At 51.3% G+C, this 24,615-nt stretch overlaps 1 protein-coding gene across 1 annotated transcript in view; it reads right to left on the reverse strand.

Annotated features, from left to right (window-relative positions):
- Positions 1 to 8,054: 8,054 nt before the first annotated feature.
- The window catches only part of MMP17 (matrix metallopeptidase 17), a 69,686-nt gene continuing 53,125 nt past the window's right edge, over positions 8,055 to 24,615 (reverse strand). Inside the window, exons 5-11 of the mRNA XM_075434661.1 lie at positions 21,736 to 21,912; positions 21,507 to 21,606; positions 19,221 to 19,303; positions 15,180 to 15,332; positions 12,611 to 12,868; positions 10,170 to 11,357; positions 8,055 to 9,010 (exon numbers count right to left, since the gene is read on the reverse strand). Coding sequence (XP_075290776.1) covers positions 11,029 to 11,357; positions 12,611 to 12,868; positions 15,180 to 15,332; positions 19,221 to 19,303; positions 21,507 to 21,606; positions 21,736 to 21,912 — 1,100 coding nt within the window. The 3' untranslated portion in view covers positions 8,055 to 9,010; positions 10,170 to 11,028. The remainder of the gene's footprint in view (positions 9,011 to 10,169; positions 11,358 to 12,610; positions 12,869 to 15,179; positions 15,333 to 19,220; positions 19,304 to 21,506; positions 21,607 to 21,735; positions 21,913 to 24,615) is intronic.

A 24,615-nucleotide genomic window follows, 5' to 3' on the forward strand; every position in this document is an offset into this window, starting at 1 on the left:
GACCTCTAAGATTATCAGGTCCAACCAATCACCCAACACCACCATGCCCACTAAACCATATCCTGAAGTGCCATATCTACACTTTTTTAAACACCTCCAGGGATGGTGACTCCACCACCTCCCTGGGCAGCCTGTTCCAATGTCTGACCACTCTTTCAGTAGAGGAACCTTTCCTAATATCCAGTCTAAACCTCCCCTGACTCAGCTTGAGGCCATTGCCTCTCGTCCTGTTGCTAGTTACCTGGAGAAGAGACCAACACCCACCTCACTACAACCTCCTTTCAGGTAGCTGTAGAGAGCAATAAGGTCCCCCCTCAGCCTCCTCTTCTCCAGGCTAAACAGCCCCAGCTCCCTCAGCTGCTCCTCATCAGACTTGTTCTCTAGACCCTTCACCAGCCTCATTACCCTTCTCTGGACATGCTCCAGCAACTCAGTGTCCTTCTTGTCAGGAGGGTCCCAAAACTGAACACAGTACTCGAGGTGCATCCTCAACAGTGCCAAGTACAGGGGCACGATCACCTCCCTACTCCTGCTGGCCACACTATTCCTGGTACAAGCCAGGATGCCATTGGCCTTCTTGGCCACCTGGGCACACTGCTGGCTCATGTTCAGCTGGCTGTTGATCAACACCCCAAGGTCCTTTTCCACCAGGCAGCTTTCCAGCCACTCCTCCCCAAGCCTGTAGCGTTGCATGGGGTTGGTGCGACCCAAGGGCAGGACCCGGCATTTGGCCTTGTTGAACCTCATACAGTTGGCCTCGGCCCATCGATCCAGTCTGTCCAGATACCTCTGCAGAGCCTTCCCACCCTCAAGCAGATCGACACTCCCGCCCAGCTTGGTGTCCTTTGCTACTCATCTGGCCTGTGAAATCCCATAAGGCAGGATTATGCCTTGCCTTTCTTTATCCCCTGAGTTTTGAGCAGGCCCAGTAACACCAAACCAGCTTGTTTTCTAAGCTAGCTCATACCTGGGGCCGTTTCACCATTCTGTTCCTGGGTTCATCATGTGCTGAAGCACAGCAGCTTCCCAGACACCAAGAAGTAGACAACTGAAGTTCTTTAATTAATTTGTTAGCAAACATCTTTGGCTCCTCCATCAGCTCAGTCAAAGGGGAATAAGAGCTCCAGTCCCAGAGAAACTCAGACCTCTGCATGGCTTTGAGCTTGGGACTTTCCAAAGAAGGGCAGCGCTGAAATATTTGCACGCAGACTGAGAGCTCGCATCCCAGGCACTAGGACAGAAATCAGTAACAGAGCTCCAGAGTTCACAGTGAAAACGCTGCTCTGTGTGAAAGGGCACACAAAGACCAGACACTTCTCATCTGACACAGGGAAAGTCTGATGAGATTTTTTTTTAAAGACCATGTTTCAATCACCCTCAGTCATCCCCCCCTCCCCCAAGTTAAAACCCAGCTGTTAATTGTAGGTGTTTCATCTTGGTGGGGTTGTAAAGCTGGAGCCAGTACAGTGGAAATCCTGCACTCAGCACCAAAAGACTGCTGAAGCCTGTCATTTATCACCTGAATGGAAAGATTAACAACACAACGCAAATATTTGAACTTTTCTTTGTTCCTGGCAGGGCTCTTGCAGCATACACACGAGCAGATTGCACTTGTTTTTGCTAGGGCGGGAGAAGCGATAGAGACAGAGCTGGGTATGAGCCGAGTCCAGCACACAGGAGAGGCAGATGCTGTTCCCAGGGCTGCACCCACGTGCACAGGGCTGGAGCACCAACACAAATGGTTTTATCAAGGCAGGACAAGTTGGTTCCTGGAGCCTTATCAAGGCACAGAAGAGCAGCACAGTGCAGAAACTCCAGCAGGCACATTCTCTGCCTGTAGGGGTATGAGCAGGACTGAACCACCCACCAAAAGACTCCGGATCTGAGCAGAAGTCCAGGTAGTCTAAACCTGAACCTTCCTCAGAACTGCTCCAGCCTGGTCACACCCCACTTGATCAAAGCAAAGCATTAACCAGACAAATAGCATCTTTCTAAATAATGGCATTTTCCTGTCCTTATTTCAGAGCGAGGGCAGGATCACTGGAAAGCTCCGTGACCCAAGGTGCACAACCACACAATCCATCCCAGTTGTTCCCCTCATCCTCCCCATTTTTCCATCTGCTACAAGTCCAAATACATGGCACTGCTGTTGTAGGGCTAGTTTGTGTTTACAAGTAGTCATAGTGTGGTTGCCTTTTGTTTCATGCTATGGAAACTCATGCAACATGTTTCCCCACCCTCAAAATGCACCGGAGTGGGAGGTCAGAGGCTTCCACCACCTGCAGACCAAGCAGCCCAGACCAGGCTTGGTTTCACCAATAGCACCGGTGCAATTTAAACAACCTGTGGAAAAACAAAGAGCCCATCGGTTGATCGACCAGATTCCCTGGCTCACAGCCCAAGGAGGGAAGCTTGAGACAGCTGAGCAAAGGGTTCAGAAGAAAGCCCTCGAGTCAAATGCCCGCCTCATAAGTTAGGGACCAGTGACCTGCACTTGCAGAGGGGATGAGGACCTAGCTGAGGAGCACCAGTGAAGGCACCGTCTCCCCAGCTGGCTGCTGCTCTGCTTCCCTCCTGGCTCTGGATTTTACCAGCAATCACCAGGGTCTGCTAAGCTGGAGAGCATATGAGCGCTTGGGGACATAACTTGCAATCAATATAGAAGTTAACTGTAATCTTGCCTTTTAATAGCAGTAGTAGTTTTCCTACTGCTCGCCCTACCCTAATTCAGTGTGGTTTGCTAACTACTACATTTAGGCTTTCATTCTGGCATTAAAAAACCCCCCTCATCTGTTCTGCACTCGTGGCTTCAAAAGGAAAGAAGTGAACAACATCCCATAGCAACATTGTCTTTGCTGCTCTGTCCATTAAGATGGGCTGAACCAGACACAGCAGCTGCACAAACTGGTCTTCTACCGCAGCTCAGCTTCTTCTCCAGCACTGGCAACAGCAACCTAAAATATCAGTCTTCAAAAGTTGGGTGCTATGATGGATATTCACCCATATGCATTTGAATTATTTCTTAACATTTCTCATAGCTCTTCACATCCATCTATGCCAACATACTTCAGAAGCTGGGTTCAAGTGAGGTGACAGCCCGGACAGCAGGCAGAGAACAATACCACACTTTCTGCTATCGGCAGCATGATCACACCCCAGGAGCTCCACGGGGCACACCTGCCCGGTCCAAACAAAGCTGAGATAGGACGTGCATAAACACACGCACACCACGAAGCCAGGCAGGCCGTCACACAGCTATGCCTGCTGGTGGAGTCTGTTGGTAAGTATTTGTTTGCTCATCCTTAGTGACATGGACAAGCAAGTCGGAAGCAGAGCTGAATTAAAACTCAACACCTTAGTTGTGTTTGGAAGGCTCAGGATAGCATTAGAGTGCTTCCTGTGCTTTGGGAGCACAGCAGAGAGGGATGCCACTTAGGAGCTGGTCAAGCAGCCCCTGTGGGTATTTGTCAAGTACATTCCTCTTGGCAGCCTCCTGTTGGGACCCAAGGAGATGGGAATTTCTAAGGGATCAACATCTCCTGACAAGAACTTGCTGAGTCAGCCAATATCAGTCTTCAGACACTCGTGGAAGGAGAGACATTACCCCTGAACAGCTTTGCCTGGGATCTGTAGAGGTGCCAGCTCCCACAGCTACAGCCACCTCATCCTGCCCACACCAGGTAGGACAGGGCAAAGCAGAAAGCCCTGCGCTTGCAGGAATGGGGAAGGCAAGGAAGCCTGTGCTGGCTCCCAGCAGGGTGGACAACAGTAAATAAACAGATCACCTTCGGCAGCATAGAGAAGAGCTCTTTACTTTGCTAATGAGAAACTGCTTATGCCAGTGGCAGAGCAACACTGGGGCCATCCCCCTTTGAGCAACAAACAGAACAACACAAGTTTCGATGCAGATCACAGCGGGGCAGTTGATGGATGAGCCATAATAACTGCCGTGACAGAGCACACAGAGCAAAGTTCTTCCATTACGTCACTGCTACCTTGCTTGACCCAGGGTTGAGGATAACAATCAGGCTCCGCTGCCTCATGCAGCCAGAATGAGACTATTTAGAGACAGGCTTCCTAGGGCAGCCATGAGCTTGGTCCCCTGGCAGGCTCGCAGGGAGCGGAGCTGTGAAAGGCAGGGCCCATCAGTACCCCCGAAGGAGACAGAGGCCAGCAGGGACACGACTTCATGCCTATAAATGCAAGAGGTGCCAAGTGTTTGGCATGTGCTTTGCAGATTAGGATTAGCATGGGCCCTGCGAAGCTCTACTTGCCTGAGCATGGCTTCTGCTTAGGGGGTTTCTGATCTCACTTGTTTATCCTGGGTGTGCATGATCACGAAAGCCCTCCAGAGCCAACAGAGATGAAGGAAGTGCATTCCTGACAAGCTGCTCCCTCTCTTCCAGGGGAGAACTCAGCAGCCTACACAAGGTGTTGTGTTTCTCATGAGACTAGAGTAGGATCCATCTCCTGCTTCTGGACAAGACCTACTGCAAGCTGCACTCATATGACAAGGGACTTCAGTCCCCCTCTCACATCCCCCATGACAGAAAGGAGAATATGAAGGAGACTGGGCATGGGAGCACTGTGTAACCTCTTGCTGAGTACTAGAAATGTTCTCTCCTCCCCGGGAAGTCAAATATCTGCACGCCTCTGAGGCGCAGGGCTGGGAAGGGCATGAATTCACCTGCTTGCAGTAGTACCTCAGGAGAAAGAGCCCTTCGAGCATCCAGAGTTACAGGCAAATTGCTCCACTCTTCTTCACGCTTTTCTTACACACGTATTCACTGCAGCCTGGGAATTCTGCTTGTGCCCAGCAGGCACATCTGCACAGATGTTTCACATCTGTCAAATCTCATCATACACATCTCTGTTCCATAGATGTTCCCTGGTCACTCCAGTCCTTCTTTCTCCCAACTTCATATTCCCAGGTACACAGTTGGAGATTCACCAGATATGTGGTATTTCTGATCCTCATGACCCCAGGCTGAGGTCAGGCTATCCTTCTTCTCTTGGGTGGTGGTTTTCCCTTATACAGAGATCCGAGAAGCTCTCTGACCACTGGTACCTGCAGAGCTCCAGGATCTTTCGTAAGAGATCATCAACTCCAGCCTGACCTGTACCTTTTTGCAATGGGGAGGGAGAACTTCATGGCAGCAGATGAGGAAAAAAGGAAGATGAACATAACAGTGGAAAAAGGGAAGGTGAAAGGAGACCATTGCTGTAAAACACTGAGCCCTTTCCTTGTGCATGCTTAGGAAATTAAAGCAGTGAAGAGCCTGGGTTAAGCATTAGTGGTGACATTTCAGAGAAGTTCAAGTACAGCCATGCAAATAAGCAGGGCAAAGAGTTACCACGGCTTGGGTGGAAACCCATCTCTGTGGGCTCTGCTGAAAGGCAGGAGCACAGCTTCATCACAAGCCCTCACTGGCCACAGTTACTCCATCACCTGGCAGCTTCAGAAACAAGGAAACCCATCCCACATTGCTGCCTCCTCACTGACATGCAGGAGCTGATGCGTGCAGCGTGTAGCTCTCACCGAGTAAACATGGAGTAACAGGGCGAGTTCCCAGGAGTGGAGGAGCTGCAGAATATGAGACAGCTGTGGTGCTTTAAGACAGCTGACAATGGACAATCTCCACATGAACACCACCCAACGCCGTAACTTTTTATGCCCTGGACAAAACCAGCTTCAGATCCAGAATAACCATCAATTTCTCAGGCTGGGAAGAGGAAGGAGATATTGTCACCTAGTTGCCCTGTAACCACCAAGCTCCCTGCTCTGCTCCACAGGGAGAATATGCCATGGGCCATCCTGGCTTGGCTATTTCTGCAGTACTGCCAGAATGGGAAGAAAAATACAGCATTTCCATCCCTTAAAATTTAGCGAAGGGGCCCTGCACACAAACAGGCTTCTGCAGTCATCACCTGTGCTCCCCCCAAAACCCTCCTCCTGTTTCCATAGAGGAGGACAGACCAAATTCCTGATCCAGAGGAGGACCTCCTCTTGCTGCCGAGGTTTCCAGCTGCACAACACACTGGCTCAGTTCGGCTTGTCAGATGTGGGGTGGGAAGGCTGCTCTCCAGATGGGCATTTCCTCACATGAAGCCCAAAGACAAGTTGCCACAACGCAAGTGGCACAGCCCACAGATCTTGATGCAGTTCCTTGGGAAGCTTGTGAAGTCTTGTCCTCCCCACAACAAAGTGGCCCTGTTGTCAGTGCAGCTCGTCCCCTGCCAACCCCTGCTTGCTGAAAGCTGCTCAGGGCAGACGGATCACTGTCCGAGCGAAAGCCAGGCCTGGGTCTCATTTTATTTGACTGGTTTGGGTGTGCAGTCAAGCTCAAAGCCCTTTGGGGGGGGGGGGGGGGGGGGAGGAAATGGAAACTGCTATCCTTCCAGGCCCCTGAGAAATCAGACCACCAGAGCTGGCAACCTAGTGCGGAGTTCGGGTTTCACTGCTGACAGGATCATAAATCCCAGAAGTCTGGGATCTGTTTTTTTCAAACCCAGGAACAGAAATTTGGGTGGAGGACAGAGAACCGCTCTGGCAGCTCTTGTAGTAATTTCATTAGTGCCACAAGGTCAGTAATCACTTGCACTGCAGAAGATCCAGAGACAGCCCCTCTGCTTCCCCATTTACAGCCCTAGCGCATGCCTACAGAAATCCTTCACATACCATCTAGCTTTAATACCCTCTCCTATTCTTAGCCCAAGACAAGCTGCTCATAAACTAGTACTCAGCTATGCACTCCCTGGTTTTGGCTGTCCTACATCCCTCCCCTGGCCTCTGCCAGCCCCACGAGGCCAGCCAACTCCCCCTGTCTAGAAATTTCGGAGAAAAACAAGTAAGCGATCCACAGCACCGAGCTTACCAGGAACTGCTGGGACACGGAGAGCCAGGACAAGCCCCCTTCCCCTGGGCAAAATATCCCTTGGGCTTGTTTCTGCTGCTGACAGCAGCATCAGGCTCAGCCCCAGCTTGTACACCATGCTCACCTGGCAGAAGAGATGGAAAAAACAAGACAGCAGGGCTGGAGGCAGCTCTGGCATTTGTCCTTTCCCAAGAAAAAGCAGAAAACAGCTCCATCTCCAGGAACTGCTGCAAGGCAGGAAAGTTTTAGGAGCCTGTACCCACCTGCTGATATAAGGCATCATCCAGAGCAGCTCCACCTGAGCTGTGGGGCTGATGCCCACCACCTGCTCTCCTGGCCCACAGCTGTGCAGGGGCATTTTCTGGTTAAATTTGGGGTTGAAATGTTGTTCTTAATAAAGCAGAAAGTCCCACTTTAGGAAAGCCATTTGGTGTAAGGGCTGAGAGTCTTCCCCTCAGCTATAAGGGGGCTATAGGAGGCAGGGACATTTTGTAACACACACACCTACCTTATGATTTGAATCAGTGAGTAAAGATGAGTCTCTTCTCAATAACTTTGTGTTTCTGAAGCTGTTAAATAACAGGTCTTGTCTGATGTGAATTGTTGTTAAGTTTTTTAAATCCAGGCATTGCCACGGCTTTATCATTTGAAAACTGCTCCTGTTCACCTTACTCTTTTTTTTTCTTCTGCTTTTCTTTATGGTAGAAAAACAGAAAAGGACTTCAGGGCTGGCAGAGCCTGAGGATGGGTGGGAGTGAGAGCCAGGAAAAATCTTGACTGGGGGCCCTGGTGCCAGCCCCAGCGAGCATAGCTGCCACTAAACTCAGGTTTTTCAGCTTTAAATACTCATGGATTAGATGAGCAGTGCCCTCTCTTTAAATTGCCATCCCTCCTGTTACATAGGAGAAGTATTTCAACTCTGAAATGACCTCACAAAATCCCCTGAGAATTTAAATAGTCAGAAAATATCCAGACTGGGCAATACGCAACAGCAATATGATGCTCAGGTTATTTTTTCAGAGGGTGGAGGTGGCTTTTCCAGCAAAGACTAAGGATGTTGGTGTGAAGGAGAGATGGCCTGAGGACTCTGGGTAGGAGCAGTGGAATCCAGGCACAGGGACAGTGCCAGGGAGCAGCAGGGCATTAGCAACATTTTGGAGCACAGAGATTGCATTTATATTACATTTTTATTTTTAAGCTGCTAGGAAGCAGGGCTGTGCCCCTGCAGGCCGAGCTCTCGGGGCCGGGAGCGGTGCCAGCAGCTGTCTGTGCCATCGTCCCGTGGCCGTGCCTGTGGCCCTGGCCTCCTCTGTGCCTCGAGTTTGCCGTTCGTTGGCTGTGCACCCACTCAGCCCCTCTCAGAGACAGTGCCCAACCTCCCAGACCCCAAAAAGCATGCTGTGAGCCTGGCCTTAGAGGAAAATCCAAGAGAGCAAGTTCTCCAAGCACCAGGTTCAGGCTGTGATTTGCACCTATGGACTCTACCCTACGAGCAATCTGCAAACCCTCTCACTGATGGATCCAGACCGCTTCACCCCCACAGAACTGCTCTGTCCCCTTGGGAGAACGACGCAGCACCCTGAGCACCAGCACGCTCGCCGTAACGGTGTCTTTGTGCTGCAGACATCTGCTCCCGACGCCCCAGCCCAGCCGGCCCCACGCTGAACCGGTGACCTCGACGGGAAACACTCCGGCTCCCATTTCCATCCCAGGAGAGCTCGAGCCTCCTGCGGCTGCATCCAGAGCTGATGGCAACTGCAGGGCGGCTTTGCCAGCAGCTGTGGGAACGGCCAAGCAAGCCACATGCTGGGAGGAGACAGCGGCGCTTCTCCATCCTCCCCGAGGGCTGTCCGGCAGCAGCGGAGCCCCGATTGCTGCTTCATTTCTGATCCTCAAAATGCGTAGTTTGAAGTAGTGAAGGGTGTATTGAACGCCTTTCCACAGGCTTTGTTTAATTTAACTGGACATCCCATTAGTGTGGGTCCCAGCACCACAGCAACCACATCAGCACAGCTGCAGGGCCACCAGTCCTTGTCAGCACAACAGGCTCCTTCGTTGGGCTGGAGAAGCCGTGGAAGCAGTGGTAGCCACGTCCCTGTCTCCTCTGATCCTTCAGGTGCAGCTTCTGGATAGTTCTTTTGTGGAGGAAGACAAAAAAAGAAAAAGGGAGAAAAAAGAGAGAGGGAGTCTTCCCTGAGATGCTGTACCTGGCCTCACCTCCAAGAGGAGCCCATCACATACTGACATCCATGCAGCCTCACCCCAGCAATCGCTACAAGCCATGTCTTCTTGACTCCAGAGGGGAGAGGAAGAAAAGCAAAGTGAGCCAAGGGAAAAATCTCATCTCCCGTGATGGCAACCCACAGCGCCCTGCGCTCGCAGCCCCTGCTCGGCCTGGCAGGAGAGGTGGGACGGGGACCTGCTTTGCGCAGAGCAGGACCAATGCAGTGGGAAGACCAGAGGCAGCTTTACTCAGCAGAGGCAGCTGCTGTGCCGGAGTTTTTTTGTTTGTATTCTTTTTTTTGAAGGATACTAAACAGTGTAATGGGAGGTTGCCGTTGAATCATGCCCTGTAAAATCACACTGTAGCACATCGTCCTGAAAATAGCTGCACCCTGTGAATGACTGGGACGATTTAGAAATGCAGACAGCAGAGAGGGAAACTCAAGGTGAACCTTCTTTTCTACCAGGAGGCAACTGTGTGCTTCTCCTGCCTTTCCCGCTGTGCCACGGAGGGCATTGCATTATGCCTGGCCACACAGCAAACGCCCTGGCTGGCACCTGGGCCAGGGGAGCAGCCTTGGGTCTCCTGGTGACACTGCCTGCAGCTCCCTGCCTGCTGCTGCGTCTCCCCGGCCGCTGGCCCTGGCAGAAGCAGCAAGAGGTATTTCTGCAGGAGCTTTGCAGAGGCAAGGCAGAGAACAGTGTGTCCCAGTGGCTGCTGCCCATTTCTCTCCTTTAACACCCCGAGACAACACCAGACTGGAGGATCCTGGCCTCCCTGACATCTCTATTGCAGTTCCTAGCAGAGGTTCTCACTCACCATTTTCAAGGACTCTCAGATGCCCAAATTGTACTGTAGAAAATGGATTAGCAGTGAGAAAAAAACCCAAGAACATCCTCATGCTGCACTTGACCTTGCTTCTGTTTCTCCAAGCTCCCAGCAGAGGCATCAGGCGGAGGCTGACTGCAGCATCCCTCCTCCCTCCAGCCCCTTCTCCGCAGCACAGCCAGGTGTGACACAGTCACAAGTGAACGCGACACGTCTTGATCCCTCCCAAAACGCAAACCAACCTGAACCAGGAACTCCAAGCGCAGGAGTTCGCAGGCACGGCTTAGGCTGGGGTGATGGGTGCGACTGCATCTGGTTTGGCTGCACCCAGCCGGGCTGTTCCTTGCGTGGAGGTGCGGCTGCTGCCCGGCCTCAGCAGTGAGCACCTCGCTGCGGGTGGCAGGCTTGGTCTGGCGGAGGATGGGAGATCGCTGTGTAGGCAGCCAAGGTTTATTAGGGAATCGCTAAATTCAAATGACTCGGATACAAAGATAAGCTGCACTGCCTTCTGAAAGGCAAATGTGTTTCTGACCCGTAGAAACTGATAAAGGTTAGCGAGACATCAGTGACCATAGCAGGTTTAACAGTAAAATCATCACCTTGTAGTTAATCTTAGTGGAGTCAACATTTCTTTCTACCGAGTACATCCAATAGGATGTGTACATTGTGTCAGCATATAGCTACTGCCGCTCGCCTATAGCCTTGCTGCCTTTCCTCCGGGACGTTGCCGTCTGTCTCAGCGGCACCTCTTCTGCTCCCGTTCAATCACAGTAGCTCTCCCCTCCCTTGTCTGCCGTGTTTAAACATCCAAAGCAACATATCTCTATGGAACACTTCTAAATTCAATGTTAGGCTGCTCTCATCTTTCATTGGCTGGGGGAATAAAGAAGGTGCAGAACTCAAAATCTGTGATTAGACCTTTAAACTAGAATTAAAAAGAAAAGAAACAAAAACCACTGTTCATTTCTCATGGAGAATTCAAACTGTTCACCGGCATGTTCCCAGGAATGTTTTTCTGCTTGCAACAGTTGGCATCGCGGGGTTGTATCCAGCTCCCCTCGCTGCAGCACCACGGTGTTGTCTCATCTGTGGGATGAGATGTCATACGGCTGCACACACCAGTGCTGCTGTCCACACGCTCGCCAGCACCAGGCTGGCCAACAGTCTGAGCACAGGGCAAGGCCGGAGGGACGGTGAGGCCGAGGTGCAGGAGCAGACCTCGTAGCCGTTTTCTGAGCGGCTCTCGTCGTGCTGCCCTGGTTTGGAGCGTGCCCCAGTCCTGCTGCTCCCGGCTGCTTCCGGGGAGTCGGACTGCATGTCGCTGCACACCAGCCAGTCTCTAGCGACGGACTGGGGATAGCCAGGCTGGGCCTCCAGGTCACTGTCCAGCACTTTCCAGTACTCCTTGCCCCTGAAGAAGTAGCTTGCACCTGTGAAGAGATGAAAACCCAAGGGCAAGGTGAGCGGCGATGGGCGCTCTCCCAGTGGAAAGGGCACAGGAGAGCTCGGAGCAGCAGAGGAGCAGCCGAGCCCCAGCTGAGCCCCGAGGAGTGGAAGCAGACGTGATACTACTGCGTGTTGCCGATACCCTCTCTCACTGCAGGAGCCGTGCGATGAGGCTGCTGGTGGGATGCTCGAAAAGATGATGTTACGGCCGGGATCTCTCATACCAGCCAGGAGCCACCAGACAGATGGGAGGCAGGTGGTGAGATATCGCGTTTTCTGCGGTGGGTCCTAGCGCAGATGCATCCCCCTAGTACTGAGGGTGTGCAGGGTAAAAACCCTACTAAATCTGCAGCTGGACCCACCATAAACTTCTCTCTGGCTGTTGGTGGACAGTCTTGTAACAGGGCATGGTAAGGCTGAAGAAGACCTCACCTACCTGTTAATGACCTGCGTGCTGCTATCCCCTGGCTCAGATAAATAACCTGAGCTTGGCAGGGCCCCAGGAACCTTCTGTTCTCGGGTGCCTTTTTTCCACTCTGAACTGCGAGGCTGTGAATTCTCTCAGCAAGTCGCATGCTCACGGAGGACTCCTACCCATGTGGGCAGCCAGTTGCTGTCAACAGCTTCAGGAATTCAGTTTGAAAAGCCTCTGGAAATGTCCCTCCCTTCTGCCTGGTTTATTGGCTGCTATTACACCGTTAGTTCACTGGTAAATAAAGCCTTTGTTGTGAGCGAATGGCTGGGTTTAAACATCTCCTGTGAGAAAATTTTTGTGGTCTTTTCAGGGAGAAGAAACCAATGAGAAATCTCATCCCCAGAAAAGAAGCCGTAACTCTGGGGAAAAACTCTCCTTTAAAAATATTTTCTGTGTGCATCCTCATACATCTAGCTAAAAACCCAATGACAACAAAGTCAGTGAGGAGCAAATCAGCACACATTAGGATAAAAATCACTGCAAAACAACTTCAACGGTGCTCTTTTCATAAAATCAAATTATTAGGCCCCCGGGATATTTTTGTTGCCTGCTTGAAGTTACAAAGTCTTTCAGCGAGCAGTGCAGGGAGCTCTGGCTGGAAGCCTGACTCCCTCTGCAGCTCTCAGACACCGGGAACTGCCGTCCCATCTGAGGCTGAGCAGTTTATGTCGGCAGGCACGGCACAAGGGGCTGTAGCTCTAGTGCAAATGGAGCCCTGATTTTTTTTTTTCTTGCATTTTCTGAACTGGCATATGGACTCACCATCTGACCACCTCATGGCATCATCTAAAGGGCTTGGTATTCCCTTCCACGGGATGGTCTCTGAAGGGTACCCGGGATCCATCCTCCGCTCGTGGTCGTCGTAGCGCCAGTAGAGATTGTCCTTAAAGAAATAAGTCTTGTCATTGTGGGCCCAGGAGAAAGCGGCGTCGATTCCTCCCGGTGGCAGACCGAAGTCTGAGATGGGCCGCGGGTATCCTTCCTCCACGTTATTGTCTTTGAAGACCCAGTATCTGTCTCCTACGGAAAGGAAAGAAGCACAGAGCGAAATCACATTTGTTTCACAGCCGAAACCAGCATTCCGCAGCAGAGGAGCTGATGTTTCATTATCTGTTGCCGTGACAATCCTCAGGACTGAGCTCTTGACATTGAAGGATGGGGACGGGAAGGCAGCAGCCCAGTGGGGAACCTCCATCTTTGAATAGCTGCTTTTTTTGTGTCAAGTTCTCCGTGGAGCACAGCCCTGCTTCCCTCCTGAACAGCTGCAGGCGTGACGGTCCCAGGAGACGAACACGCTGGCAGCGTTCATGCAGTCATCGCTTTTATGCATTTGGTGGCAGCATTTGGTTTTCTGCCCCTTTGATTTCTGTCTGATATCCAGCTGCAAGAAATAGAAAGCTATGTGCAGCTTTTGTGGGCAAACTGAGCACCACCTGCTTGCTATTCAGCTCCCGAGAAGCAAAGCGTAGTCCCACTTTGGAAGAGAAACCGCCAAGCATTTTAGAGCCAGCCAGGCTGAAGGATTTAAAGGGATGTAAGGAGGATGTACAGGGGCCGGACAAATCCCACCTGAGCAGCTCACTGCTCTTCAGGTGCCCTACACAGCCACAGCCCTGGCCCTACCCTGGGCAGGAGAGAACTGTCAATACGGGGTATTTTTTCTGATAAAAAAGAAGTGTGACATGACTGTCCCATGGTCTGTGGCAGAACGAGAAGACGAGCCCAGACCTCTCAATTCCTACCTAATCATCTAACAGCTAGGACGGTCTTTCTGTTTGTACAATGTCTCTTTGGAAACCTGCAGTGTCGTTTTGGGTATCACACAACCAATTTTAAAGACCAGGCTTTTTCCTCGCTCGGTTTTCTAGAAAATCTGAAGAGGCACTTAAATACATGCCCGTGTATCAACAGCAGGACCTTTGAGGCCGGGGTAATTTGTGTGCTTTGGTTTCTGTCCAGGGATCAATGAAACAGCACTGGAGGGAGAGAACGAGACAGTATTTTATAGCTGGAAAGAAAATCTTGAGTTTAATCTTAGGAGCTAGGCAGGACTAACACACACATCACACGCGGTCACACAGCCTGTGTCTTGCAGGAGCGAGAGCCCAGCTGTGGCACAGCTGGAATTCTGCCCTTACAAACCAAATCTGGGCAGCAGGCAGGAGGAGCCCCTGGAGCTGAGCTGCGGGAGATCTGTCCGTCCCCAGCAGGGAGAGAAGGAAAGAAGGGGCAGAAGTGAGCCCGTGCCGCTTGGTCTGCGGGCCGGACTGGCAGGGTCTGGTGCTGGGCACGAGGGCTACCGCGCTCCAGCTGGCCCCGTTCCCTGCGGATCAGTGGAAAGGCAGAGCAGGGTGGCTGCCCGAGGCAGCTCTCACTGTCCTGTTCCGGGGGAGATGCAGGGCTTGGTGTGGCTCTGCTGTGCTCAGTGCCCGGGCAGACTGGAAGGGCTTCGGCTGCGCTTGGAAACGCTTCTGAAAGCGTGGAGGTTTGCATGGGATGGAGCCCATTCCTACAGCTTGGCTGGAGGAATCAAAACCAAATTACTGCTTCCAGAAGTACTTGGTTCAGCATTTCCAAAACCGATAATTGCACCGTGCTCGCAGCAGAACAGTCAGGAGACAAAAAGCAATTTCCAGCTGGGGAGCACGGAGAGCTGGGATGTATTTAGCTCTTCAAGCACACAGCCTTTCTGAAACACAAGAACCGGTGCCCACTGGGATCTTGGGTGACCTTCAATGCATGGGTAACACCTAACCAGCACAGATGGATGGTTTGGGGGGGACTTGGACATTTGTGTGGGAACCACAAGCTAATCTCTTTCCTCTAGCTCTTCTGAAAAAAAGAGAGTATTATAACACTATTTTAAGAAAAAAAAAAAGGAACAGATATAATTAGCAAACTCATGCTCTTCAGGTTTTCGGTTTTGTCCCCTCTGCAGCTTCTTCACTTCTCAACCACAAATAATAAAAAGAAAAAAGGCCAAACAAGGAACACAAAACCTGCAACGTGTGTGCGTGAGTGGTTCCTGCTTTTATTCCATTCTTGAAGAACAAAGATTTCAGTTAGGTTTGGCTGAAGTTCTTCTTCAATGACATTTCCCTTATTTTCTGGGGAACATGACTCCTACTTTTGGCCTGCCATCCCTACAAGATGGTTTCTCCTGGGCTCGTGCATGGATCACAGATCTTGGACCTGCCCTGGGAGATGCTCAATGGCTGACGCTGGTGTCTCCTGCCTGCAGAAGAGGTCAAAATGCTGCCAAGGTACCTCAGCACCAGGATCTACACTAGGGAGACACACGTGCACCCTCCAGCACCGTGTTCGCTCTCACCTTTGAAGAAGACAATCTTGTGATCGCTGATTCTCTCATAGACCGCGTCCAGGCTGTCCAGGTTGAGCGGCAAGCCCCGCCAGAAACGGTGGATCTGAGCCGGCTGGAGGGAGACCAAGTGCTTATTGCGAGTCAGTCTCCAGAAGTACTTGCCTGGAGGAACAGACTGGACATTACTGAACCACACTGCAACCCACCTTCGCCGGGGGAGATGAGCACCGGGCACGCGGCAGCAGCAGCAAGCAAAGCGCGTGAGATGGGAGCCATGAATTAGAGGCATCCTGCTTTCCAGCAGCAGCTGCTAGTGCTTTCTATTTCTGGCAGCCATCAGAAGAAATCCCCATTTTGGGATCAAAATAATCCTCCGGACACTGCACTGGAGTTGTTATACGCCCGGCCGTGGCGTGAAGCTGCACCGCTGAGCCGGAGCAGGTGAGAGGAGCCCTTCATCTCCTCGCTCGCTGCTCTGCGTGGGACCTCCTGGGAGGTGGTGGGACACCAGGCACCAGCAGCCTTCAGCAAGAGCCTCTGAAGAAACATCCCTATTTCTCCTCTCCCGGAGCACTCGCAGCTTCCTGCGCACGGGGTGCCCAGCTACTTTCAGATTTAGAAATGTGTGTGATGTTACAGTGAAACATGGAAATATCAAGAGGGGTTTTTTAAAATGAAGAAAGAGACTGAGAAAACAGAGGAGGAAGAAACTATATTAACAAAACAGGGAGGGCTGAGGGGAGGAAGGAGGCACAATCAAGGAGTTTGGTACCATCTAGAGACGCAGGGTAAGCAGAGGACCTTGGTCCTGTGCTGCTCCCAGGGGCCAACTGCACCAGCGGTGTAAGCAGACACACTGCCAGCACCTGGGAGTTTGGTTGGGGTGTTTCTGGAATGTTCTGGGTAGTGGAAAAGGAAACATGTTTGTCCTCTGCAGGAAGGATGCCAGACTTTCTCCTGCTGAAGGAGCCTGATGTGGGATTTCTGGAGGAGTCTTAATGATATTTAGGGACAACTCAAAACCTGATGCTCTGCACTGTCTCAGGGATCCTCAGCCCGAGTTTCTGCAGCATGCTTCGTGCTGCATTTCCCTCGGAGAGCTCCAGCAAGATCTGAGCCGGAGCAAGATGTCCAAGAGCCAGCTCTCAACTTTATCTCATATTCGTTATTGCCTGTTAGAAATTATTGCATGTTATTTACATCTGCTCTTGCACGGACTCCCAAGGGGGAATAGGCGACAGAAACCAAAGATGCGTCTTCAGATTTGTATTCACAACACTTAGTCCTTTCTCCAGAGCCAGCAGATTGTGACACCGTCTTTTAAAATTTTATGGAAATTGGATCTTAGCCTAATAATGCAGGAGGCCAAACTCGAACACTTAAACATCTGCAGAGAGGGGTTTTTATTCTAATTATAAGGATTTATATCATATTCTTGTTCTTCTGCTCCAGTTTGCATATTTGCTCTATCTGACTGAAACCCAAAAATGAATAATACATTCAAATGGAGTAGAAATTGCCATAATTACAGATTCTTTTTAAGAACATTAAAAAAAAATAGGATTCCAATTTGGTGGCCATTGTACATCGATGGAAACACATGTAATTAAATAAAGATGATCTCTGCATCTCTAATTAGCAAGACATTACACGAAGTCAGATTTTCACTTTTTTTAACAAGAAATATATCTCTACATAATTCCTTCTTTAGTAGATAAGTATCTGAACTTCAGAGTGCCCTGGGCTCATTTGAGACAAGGAGGGAAGCCCCAGTGCTTTTGACATTTCAACCCTTTGCCAGCGATGGGCTCAGCACAACTGCGGCAAGCAAGCTTTGAATCTACCCTCAAAGTCAGGCATATCCTGGGCTGTTGGTTAGCTTGGTGGGTTTTTTGATAAACTATCAGGAAAAAGCGAAAAAATATAACAATTAAGTAGCAAGGAGTTCTGAAAGCGACAGACCCAGTCTGCCCATGCTCATGCTTTGTCCTGGACAAGCCTGCTTGCCAAAGTGCTGTGGTCGCTTGGACGATCATCAGCCAAAGCTAAATCCATAGGGGAATTGCTGCCATTAGCATGCAGAAATAGAACTAAATAAAATAAAAAAATATCCTAACCCCGTGTTTGTTTAAAAAGCTTGATTTAAAACCACCCTCTGAGCCAGCAAGCTGAGCAGGATGAAAGGCAAGTGTAAAGTCCTGCTGTCCCGAGCGTCTCGTTTTATACGGATGATGGGTTGAAGCAATTTCTTTCTTTAATACTAGGTGATTTTGGTCCCAGCTGTGTACCACGCTCTCCGTACTTTGGCTGCCTCTGGCAAGATTGCTGCACGCGCTGTGCAGACACACACACAGGCCACAGTTGTTTTAAAAGTTCAGGAGTCTGTAGCGAGGCACCAAAATCAAAGCAAGCAGCATTTCCAGAATGCAGAGAGCCCACCGTTGCCTTCAATATGAGAAGCCTGGGAGTCCTGGGGAGCCTTGATCCTCGTGTCTTCGCGGTGGGGGAACCAGCCAGACCAGCTCAGAACAAAATGTCCATCGATGGAGGGACCTCACCACTGGAGGTCATTAAAATCCTGCCCCAGAGGTGACGTTCCCGGCTCCTTGGTGCCTGGGATGGTTTGGTGGCAGTGATGGGGGCTCTGAGGGAGGTGCTGGGCTCCGGAGGCAGCCATGCAGCTGGCACCCACTGACACTGCGCTCTTTACATTTGCATTTTGGCCCACAATAAATATATCCAAAAATAGACACCAAGATGGATTTCTTTTTAGTTTTCATCTTTTTATTTCCCCCCTCTGAAAGACAGACAGTCATTTATCCTGGGCATCAGTTCTTGTCTCTTCTTTTCCCTTCTTCTCTGTGTTTTTTTGGAGCCGGCATCTGAGCAAATACCGCAGGGGAACAGCCTCTGTATTGTGCTCCCCCAGGGGCACAGACAATGTCAAATTCTCTGGAGCCCGTTTGCCATTCTTGCCTGCGGCCCGAGGCTCGCACTGTGACACCCAGATGGGTCACACGCGCCCGGACACTGCTGCTGATCCCTGAGGGAGATTCTTCTCCTTCCCTGCTGGATGGCTTTGGGGTGGCCAAATAGTGGCCAGGCGTGGAAAGAAGTGCCCAGTGGGCATTTTTCCATGTTGGAAAGATGGGAAAGAAAGCCCACAGGGTCCAGCCTACAGGGGCTCTGTACAGCTGAGAAGGCACTGGTGGGATCCTCATTGACAGCCGGGCACCCCGGGGACACGCTGCCAGCAAGTGTTTGCTGACATGAAAGCAGATGGCTCTGCAATCGTGCACACGTTGTCTTTGAGCGGTGCACAGCAAGCAGCATTAGGGAAGGTGAAGCGTGGGAGGAAAGGAAAGTTGGAAGCATCCAGGGAAAAAGCAGTGGAGAGCTGCTGTTGCTCTGCTCACCCTCCGTTCGACTCAGATTTTGACTCAGATAGTGCAAATATCAGATTTTAGTTCTTCACTGCGGCAGTGCGGTGTGATGGATCAGAGCATGGTACAAAGCACCGCGCTGGATCGTCACCGGCCCAGCCGCTTCATAGGGAAACGTTAAACGTAAAATGTGGACATGGGCCTGGCCTGGTGTTAGGACACATGTCCCTTGCGGTCACAGCACCGGCCACGCACCGTGGTGATGGGGCCTGGTGGGTTTGCCTCCACCGGTCTCTGCTTCCTAACCACGTGCCAGACCCCAGCCTGCCATCGGCTGCGTGGGCATCTCCTCCGCTGCGCGGAGAGGGACCGGGCGCGAGCCGGGCGGTTTCCTTCTGCACCAGAGGCAGGGTTCACCCTGACATGAAAATTTCCTTATCTTCCATTCTCAGCCTCAGTGAGCTGATGAAGGTCTAAGCCCTCTGATTTGAGTCAAAAGGAGTCAGTGGCATGTGAGACACCTGCCCAGGTCTGTGGGCAAACCCCGAGCCAGCGTGCCCTCATTGCCCGCCCCAGCCTGTCCAGCACTGCTGCTGCAGCCTTGCACTGTCACGCCGATGTCACCGCAGGGTGACGCACACAAAGACCGCTGGCAGCGGGCACTTACCTTTGAAGAAGAAAGCCTCTCCCCTGATCTGGGCCACCGCATCAAAGTGAGTGTTGCATCTGTTCGGCACGTCCCGCCTGACCCTGCAGAGAGATGCCCAGGTGAGCATGACCCCAGTGGGCAGCAAGGGCCCATGTCCCCCTGGCTGGCCACCGTCCCAATGACCACATCCCCCCTGTCCCCAGGACCCCAGCAGAAGACCACAGGCTGCGTTCATCTGTCATTCCTCACACTCAAACCCAGCCATGTTGCACTGACATTTCCACAACGAGCTTGGGCAACCCTCAGCCTGAAGACAGCTTTGTGGCAGACATGCTCCTGGGTCACTGGAGACCACTGCTGGGAGTCAAGTGAGGACACGCTCTACATCTACGAGCTAGCGTAACTGGTGAAGGCAGAGCTGGCCTCCCACTCCCCGGTGGCACAGTGCGGCTCGGCCGGCTGCCCCCGGGCAGCAGGACACATCAGGGATAAAAGCCAAGCAGCATCTTCCTCCAGCGGCTGGGGACGTTGCTGCTTTGAAATGCCAGGGAGAGGTGATGGGGCTGCAAAGCATAAAGCAGAGGAGACCAAAGGCAGGGAGACCATGCCACATGCGAGACGGTGCCATGTGATATCTGATGACAGCCAAAGCCACCTGGCAAGTCACAGCTGAGACACTGAGCTGCTTTTAACAAGGTGGGTGGGAAAGGCACAGAATATGAGGGACCAACAGCGCTAAAAAGCCCATGTGAGAAATGATGATTGGTGGAGGACAAGGAGAGGATGCTGGGAACATGCACAGAAAAGTTGCTGTGGGTGACAGGGAAACGTAAATTTAATTTGCTGATAGAAGAGTTGTGCTGGGCTGTCAGAGCCAGCTTCACAGCCCTCTTCAGGCACAAACCAACAGACGTGGAGGTGAGCCCCATCCACCCTCCCAGTCACACATGGGGCAGAAAGAAGGGGTTGGCAAGAACAAGTGTCCTGCTCCTCCTACTGCCAGTACGAGACGACGGTCTCCTACAGCAGCAGGGAGAAATGCTCTCATGTTTCTAGGTCAAAACAGAGCCATACAGAGCCTTGTGGACAAGCTCCGTTAGAAGCTACATGAGAAGAAAGATAACTAACGGCATTCAGCATGTTTAAGGAAAAGGGTCCCTTGGGACCCTCATAGCCTGTCTGCAGCCCCTGGCAGTTGAGACACCTCCACCAAGAGCCAGTGCCCAGCACCTCTGTACTGTGGGCGTCACACCAAGCAGGGCAAAGTGCGGTGAAGAAGGTGCTGAAGTGGGAAAAATAACTGCAGACAGGGATATTTTTTCAAGATTAGATTCTTCTCTGTCCCATTACTGTAGGAATAATCCATTTATTCATGCTTCAATGCTGTTATCTCCTCTTTGCAAAAGGGGCATTGAGGCACAGAGATGAGGTGACTTCTTCAAGATCACACCCCAGATGGGGGCAGACCAGGAGGTGGAGGTGACCTGCTCCATCCCTGCTGCTCTCACTTGGGGGGCTCCTGGTATCTGGCAAAAAGAAGTGTGACCTTGAACTCCTGCCTTTTTTTCAGTGTCTCTTCCTCTTCTAACTGTCCTGCTGCCCTGGTAGTAAAACAATTTGGTAACTCCAACGTTTATTAATGAGCTAGATCCAGAACTTCCCTTAATGAGGGCACGCTGGTTGCTTGATGACACTCAGCGTAAGCAGTCCTTTGCTAACGCAAACCTGCGTTGGAGTCAGGCTATCGGTCCACTTGTTCCAATATTCACCCCCACAGGCACATTTGGGAGTTGCTCTGTGTGGAAAGATTTAGGTAAGTTATGCTTGCACAATTCAGTATACTGCAGAGGAAATTTGATTAAAATTTCAGCAAGGATGAGTTCACCTAAGGGTGATGGGGACAAATTTCCATTAACATGAGTAAAATTTTGAGTCTTAGGGAAATGCAAAGCATTCCAAGATGATACAGAAATTCTGGACATGCCTTGAGTAATAAAAATTAGCTAAGGATACATAGCACCTGTAACTTGCTCCTGCTCTTAACCACTTCAGTTGTGGGCTGGCTGGCACATCTCCTCACATACTGCTTGAAACAAGCAGCAGTGTATGCAGGAGATGGTCAGGAGAGGTGAGGAAGCAGGGACACTCTGTGTTTGTGTATGTTTTCCAGAAGACAAGAGGTCCAGAGGGAAAAGCCAAAGACAGCGTGAGTAGGCAAAATACTGATGCTGAAGTGGAGCTTCACTACTACATGGCCTTTGCAGGAATATTAGCAAAGGCCAAAAAGAGACAAACTTGACTTACGGGACAGTGGAGCGGTTCTCTGGCAGCTCTGGCAGGACAGGATGGTCATCAGTTTTGCTTACTTCAGGCTTGGCTGTAGGGGACACAGATTCCCTGACTCCTATGTGTAAAGACAAAGAAGCAGTAGTGAGGAACACCATCCTGTGCACCAGCTCCACTCACCCCAGAAAACAGCTGTTCCGGTGTGCCCCATGGCAGAAACATAGCTGGGTGAAGGACACAAACTTACCGTAGAGCTGCCAAATTCGGACTTTGTCCTCGTAAGGTAAGTCATACTTCAGAGGATCCCCCACTGGACCTTGGTAGTAGGGTCTCATGATAGACTCTATGGCAGAGATGTGGGTCAAGCCAATGGCATGGCCAAACTCATGGACAGCTACAGCAAACAGGTCCATTCCGTGAGCATCTGGACATAAAGACAAAACTGAAATATTAGTCATTACTTGCTGGTTGTATTTTGGGTGTTTGGGTGGGCTGTGAGGTCTATAAGAGAAGGTATAGGTGTATGTTGGATAAGCTGGAAAGAAGAGCTTTGCAATAGGTGGAGTTTGAGATGGAAATTTTTCTGCAGTTGGAAAAAAGAGACTGAAGTGTATTATATGAAAATGGAAAGCAAGCCAGACATTGGCCCTCAGTGCCAGTCCTCAGCCCCATACAAGCCTGGGGATCACCCTGCTTATTCCCAGATCGCTGATGGCACCCGAGCAAGAGCTGAGCAAATGGCTGAGTCAGCGACCTCGGCACAACCATCCGTCATCCCCGCTAACGGGCGCTGCAGGACTGTGCCGGAGCAGTCGTCTCCCGCATCTCACGCTGCCGACACAGTCTTTGTGATGCCCAGAATGCCAGACTTCCGCCACCAGCCAGAAGCTCGCCAACGCCTGCGATAATGAGCGAAGCCAAGTGCCAAGGAACGGGTGAGCACCGGGCAGTGCCCGCCTGCCCACGGTGCTCTGCTGCGCTGCTGGGCTTTCTCTGCCTGCACAATGCTGGCATCGCACGCTGCTGCCCTGCCCAAACGCACTGCGAAGGCCCTCCTGCATGCGTACAGACACGGAGCTGGTCGTCTGCTTACTGGCCAACAATGCTGCTCAGCTAACTGCTGTCCTGACATGGAATGGCAGAGGGGGCAAGGTGACCACGTCCAGCTTGGTTCCAGAGGACTTGCCCGTCTTCTCCCCTTTCACACCTTGTGCTTGTGGGGCTGCAGCTCCAGGGTCTCCTCCCTTTGGCAGACTCTTTTGTCCCTCACACACTGTGCTGGGCATCAGGGAGACTATTGAACATGGATACCTCCTCTGATGACTTTTTTTCCTCCATCTGGGCTCTCTCTACTCTATTCTCTTTCCCCAGATTTCCTTATTTGCTACCCAACCCCTGGTGCCTCAGACTGTACCCACACACAGACCCATCCCACACTCTCCAGAGCCTCAGATGCTCAGTCAGACCTCGACAGGGGTTAATGTCTGCTTCCAAATCTACACCACTGCTGCCAAGGCAAAGGAGGAGCTTTCCCCTGGAGACACACAGGACTGATCCTGCTTGGTGCATTCCCAACACCCATCTCCAGACCGGCTGGGCCAAGCACCCGTGCGATTGCTGCCCCTTGCTGCACAGCAGTGCCCTGCAGAGCAACACCAGAGGGCGGCAATGATTTTAAGTATAGTTCTTACAAAAATCATGATCGCAAGTCTTGCAATAAAAAGGTAGTGAGCTTGGAAAGCCGAGGTCTCTGTGGAGCTCAGGGCAGCCCCATGTTCCCTGAGCCACGGTTAGGGCCAAAGGAGACACTTGCAGAAGCAACCGTGGCTGATCCTGCACAGAGCTTTGCACTCCCCACCGGGCTTGGGGTGTTGGGGGATATTTTTGCCGAATTCTGCTTTTTCCTTGATGACTATTATTTACAGCTTCTGTAAACAGCCGGGATTTTTATAACCTGTGCTGTTTTCCCCAGCACCAGGAGAGAACAAGACATATGCTTTCTGACATTTTAATGCCAAACTGACAACCTTGGGGATATTTATATATCACCTACCAAGTTGTTATTTTTGAATCACTAGGGAGAACAACATAAATAAAAGATGAAGCTCGGATAGCTCCAAGACCTTCAAAAATAGAGGGCAGCTTTCTCGCTGTCAGGTTCATCCCCTCGCCCCTTGGTGATGCTTGGAGAGATCCTCCCTGTGGGGCTGCCGGCGCTGAGCTCGCTCCTCGACGCAAGCCTCTTTCACCACGAGCATTCCTAACCACCAGCTATGAAACAGGCACCACGCCTCACTTTGTCACAGAACACCTCTGCTACAGCAAGCCACCAGCCCTCAGCGCTTGCCTCTGCCCTCTATGGCTGCAGAGCGGAGCTGCTGCTTTTTTCTCTTCCACACAAGAGACATCGGTTAGTGTTACACAGCGGTGTGAACCAAGGAGCAGGTTGAATCCTGAAGAATCAGCTTGTCCAGACCTTCAGGCTTAACCCCAGAGCTCTTCCAGCACGTCTGGTGAATGCTCCTGCCCACGAATACTCAGCAGGGGATGGACGGAGGTCAGCCGGTGGGAAGGGCGGACAAGGGTGGGGAGAAGGAAAGTATTAGCTGGTTTCAGAGAAGATGATTAGGTCTAAGCGCAATCATTAAGCTGAGGCAGCAGGAGCCCACCGGGAGGCTGGCAGAGGAGGTGGTGTGACAAGTAAATTAGCAGCTGGCGACTGCAGGGGAGACACTCTGTCAAAACGCGAAGGCTGGGGACATGATCCCCACAGATGGCTCGCGCAGCTGAGGAACTCTCGCTCTCAAAGTCGCTTTGCTTATTAAAACTGCTGGAGCCAGATAAGATGAAACAAAAGAAAAAAAGAATAAAACTGTTACTTGTAACCATCCTGATGTCAGGTAATGGACATGAGATGGCAGAAAAGATCTAGCATTCACAGGGGCCTTTTTCCCTGCAGACCACAGAGACTCTTCCATGCAAGTCAGCTTATAAATATGCTTTAAAAATAGGAAACCAGGATATGTGACAATGAAGCCACCCAAAAAACACTGAAGTCAGAGAACGCAGTCACCATCCAAGAGCTCCAACAGCCACACACCCACTGTGTGACCTTCCAGATCCCAGG

The sequence above is a fragment of the Opisthocomus hoazin genome, chromosome 13 (genome assembly GCF_030867145.1).
Source record: "Opisthocomus hoazin isolate bOpiHoa1 chromosome 13, bOpiHoa1.hap1, whole genome shotgun sequence".
Lineage (NCBI taxonomy): Eukaryota > Metazoa > Chordata > Aves > Opisthocomiformes > Opisthocomidae > Opisthocomus > Opisthocomus hoazin.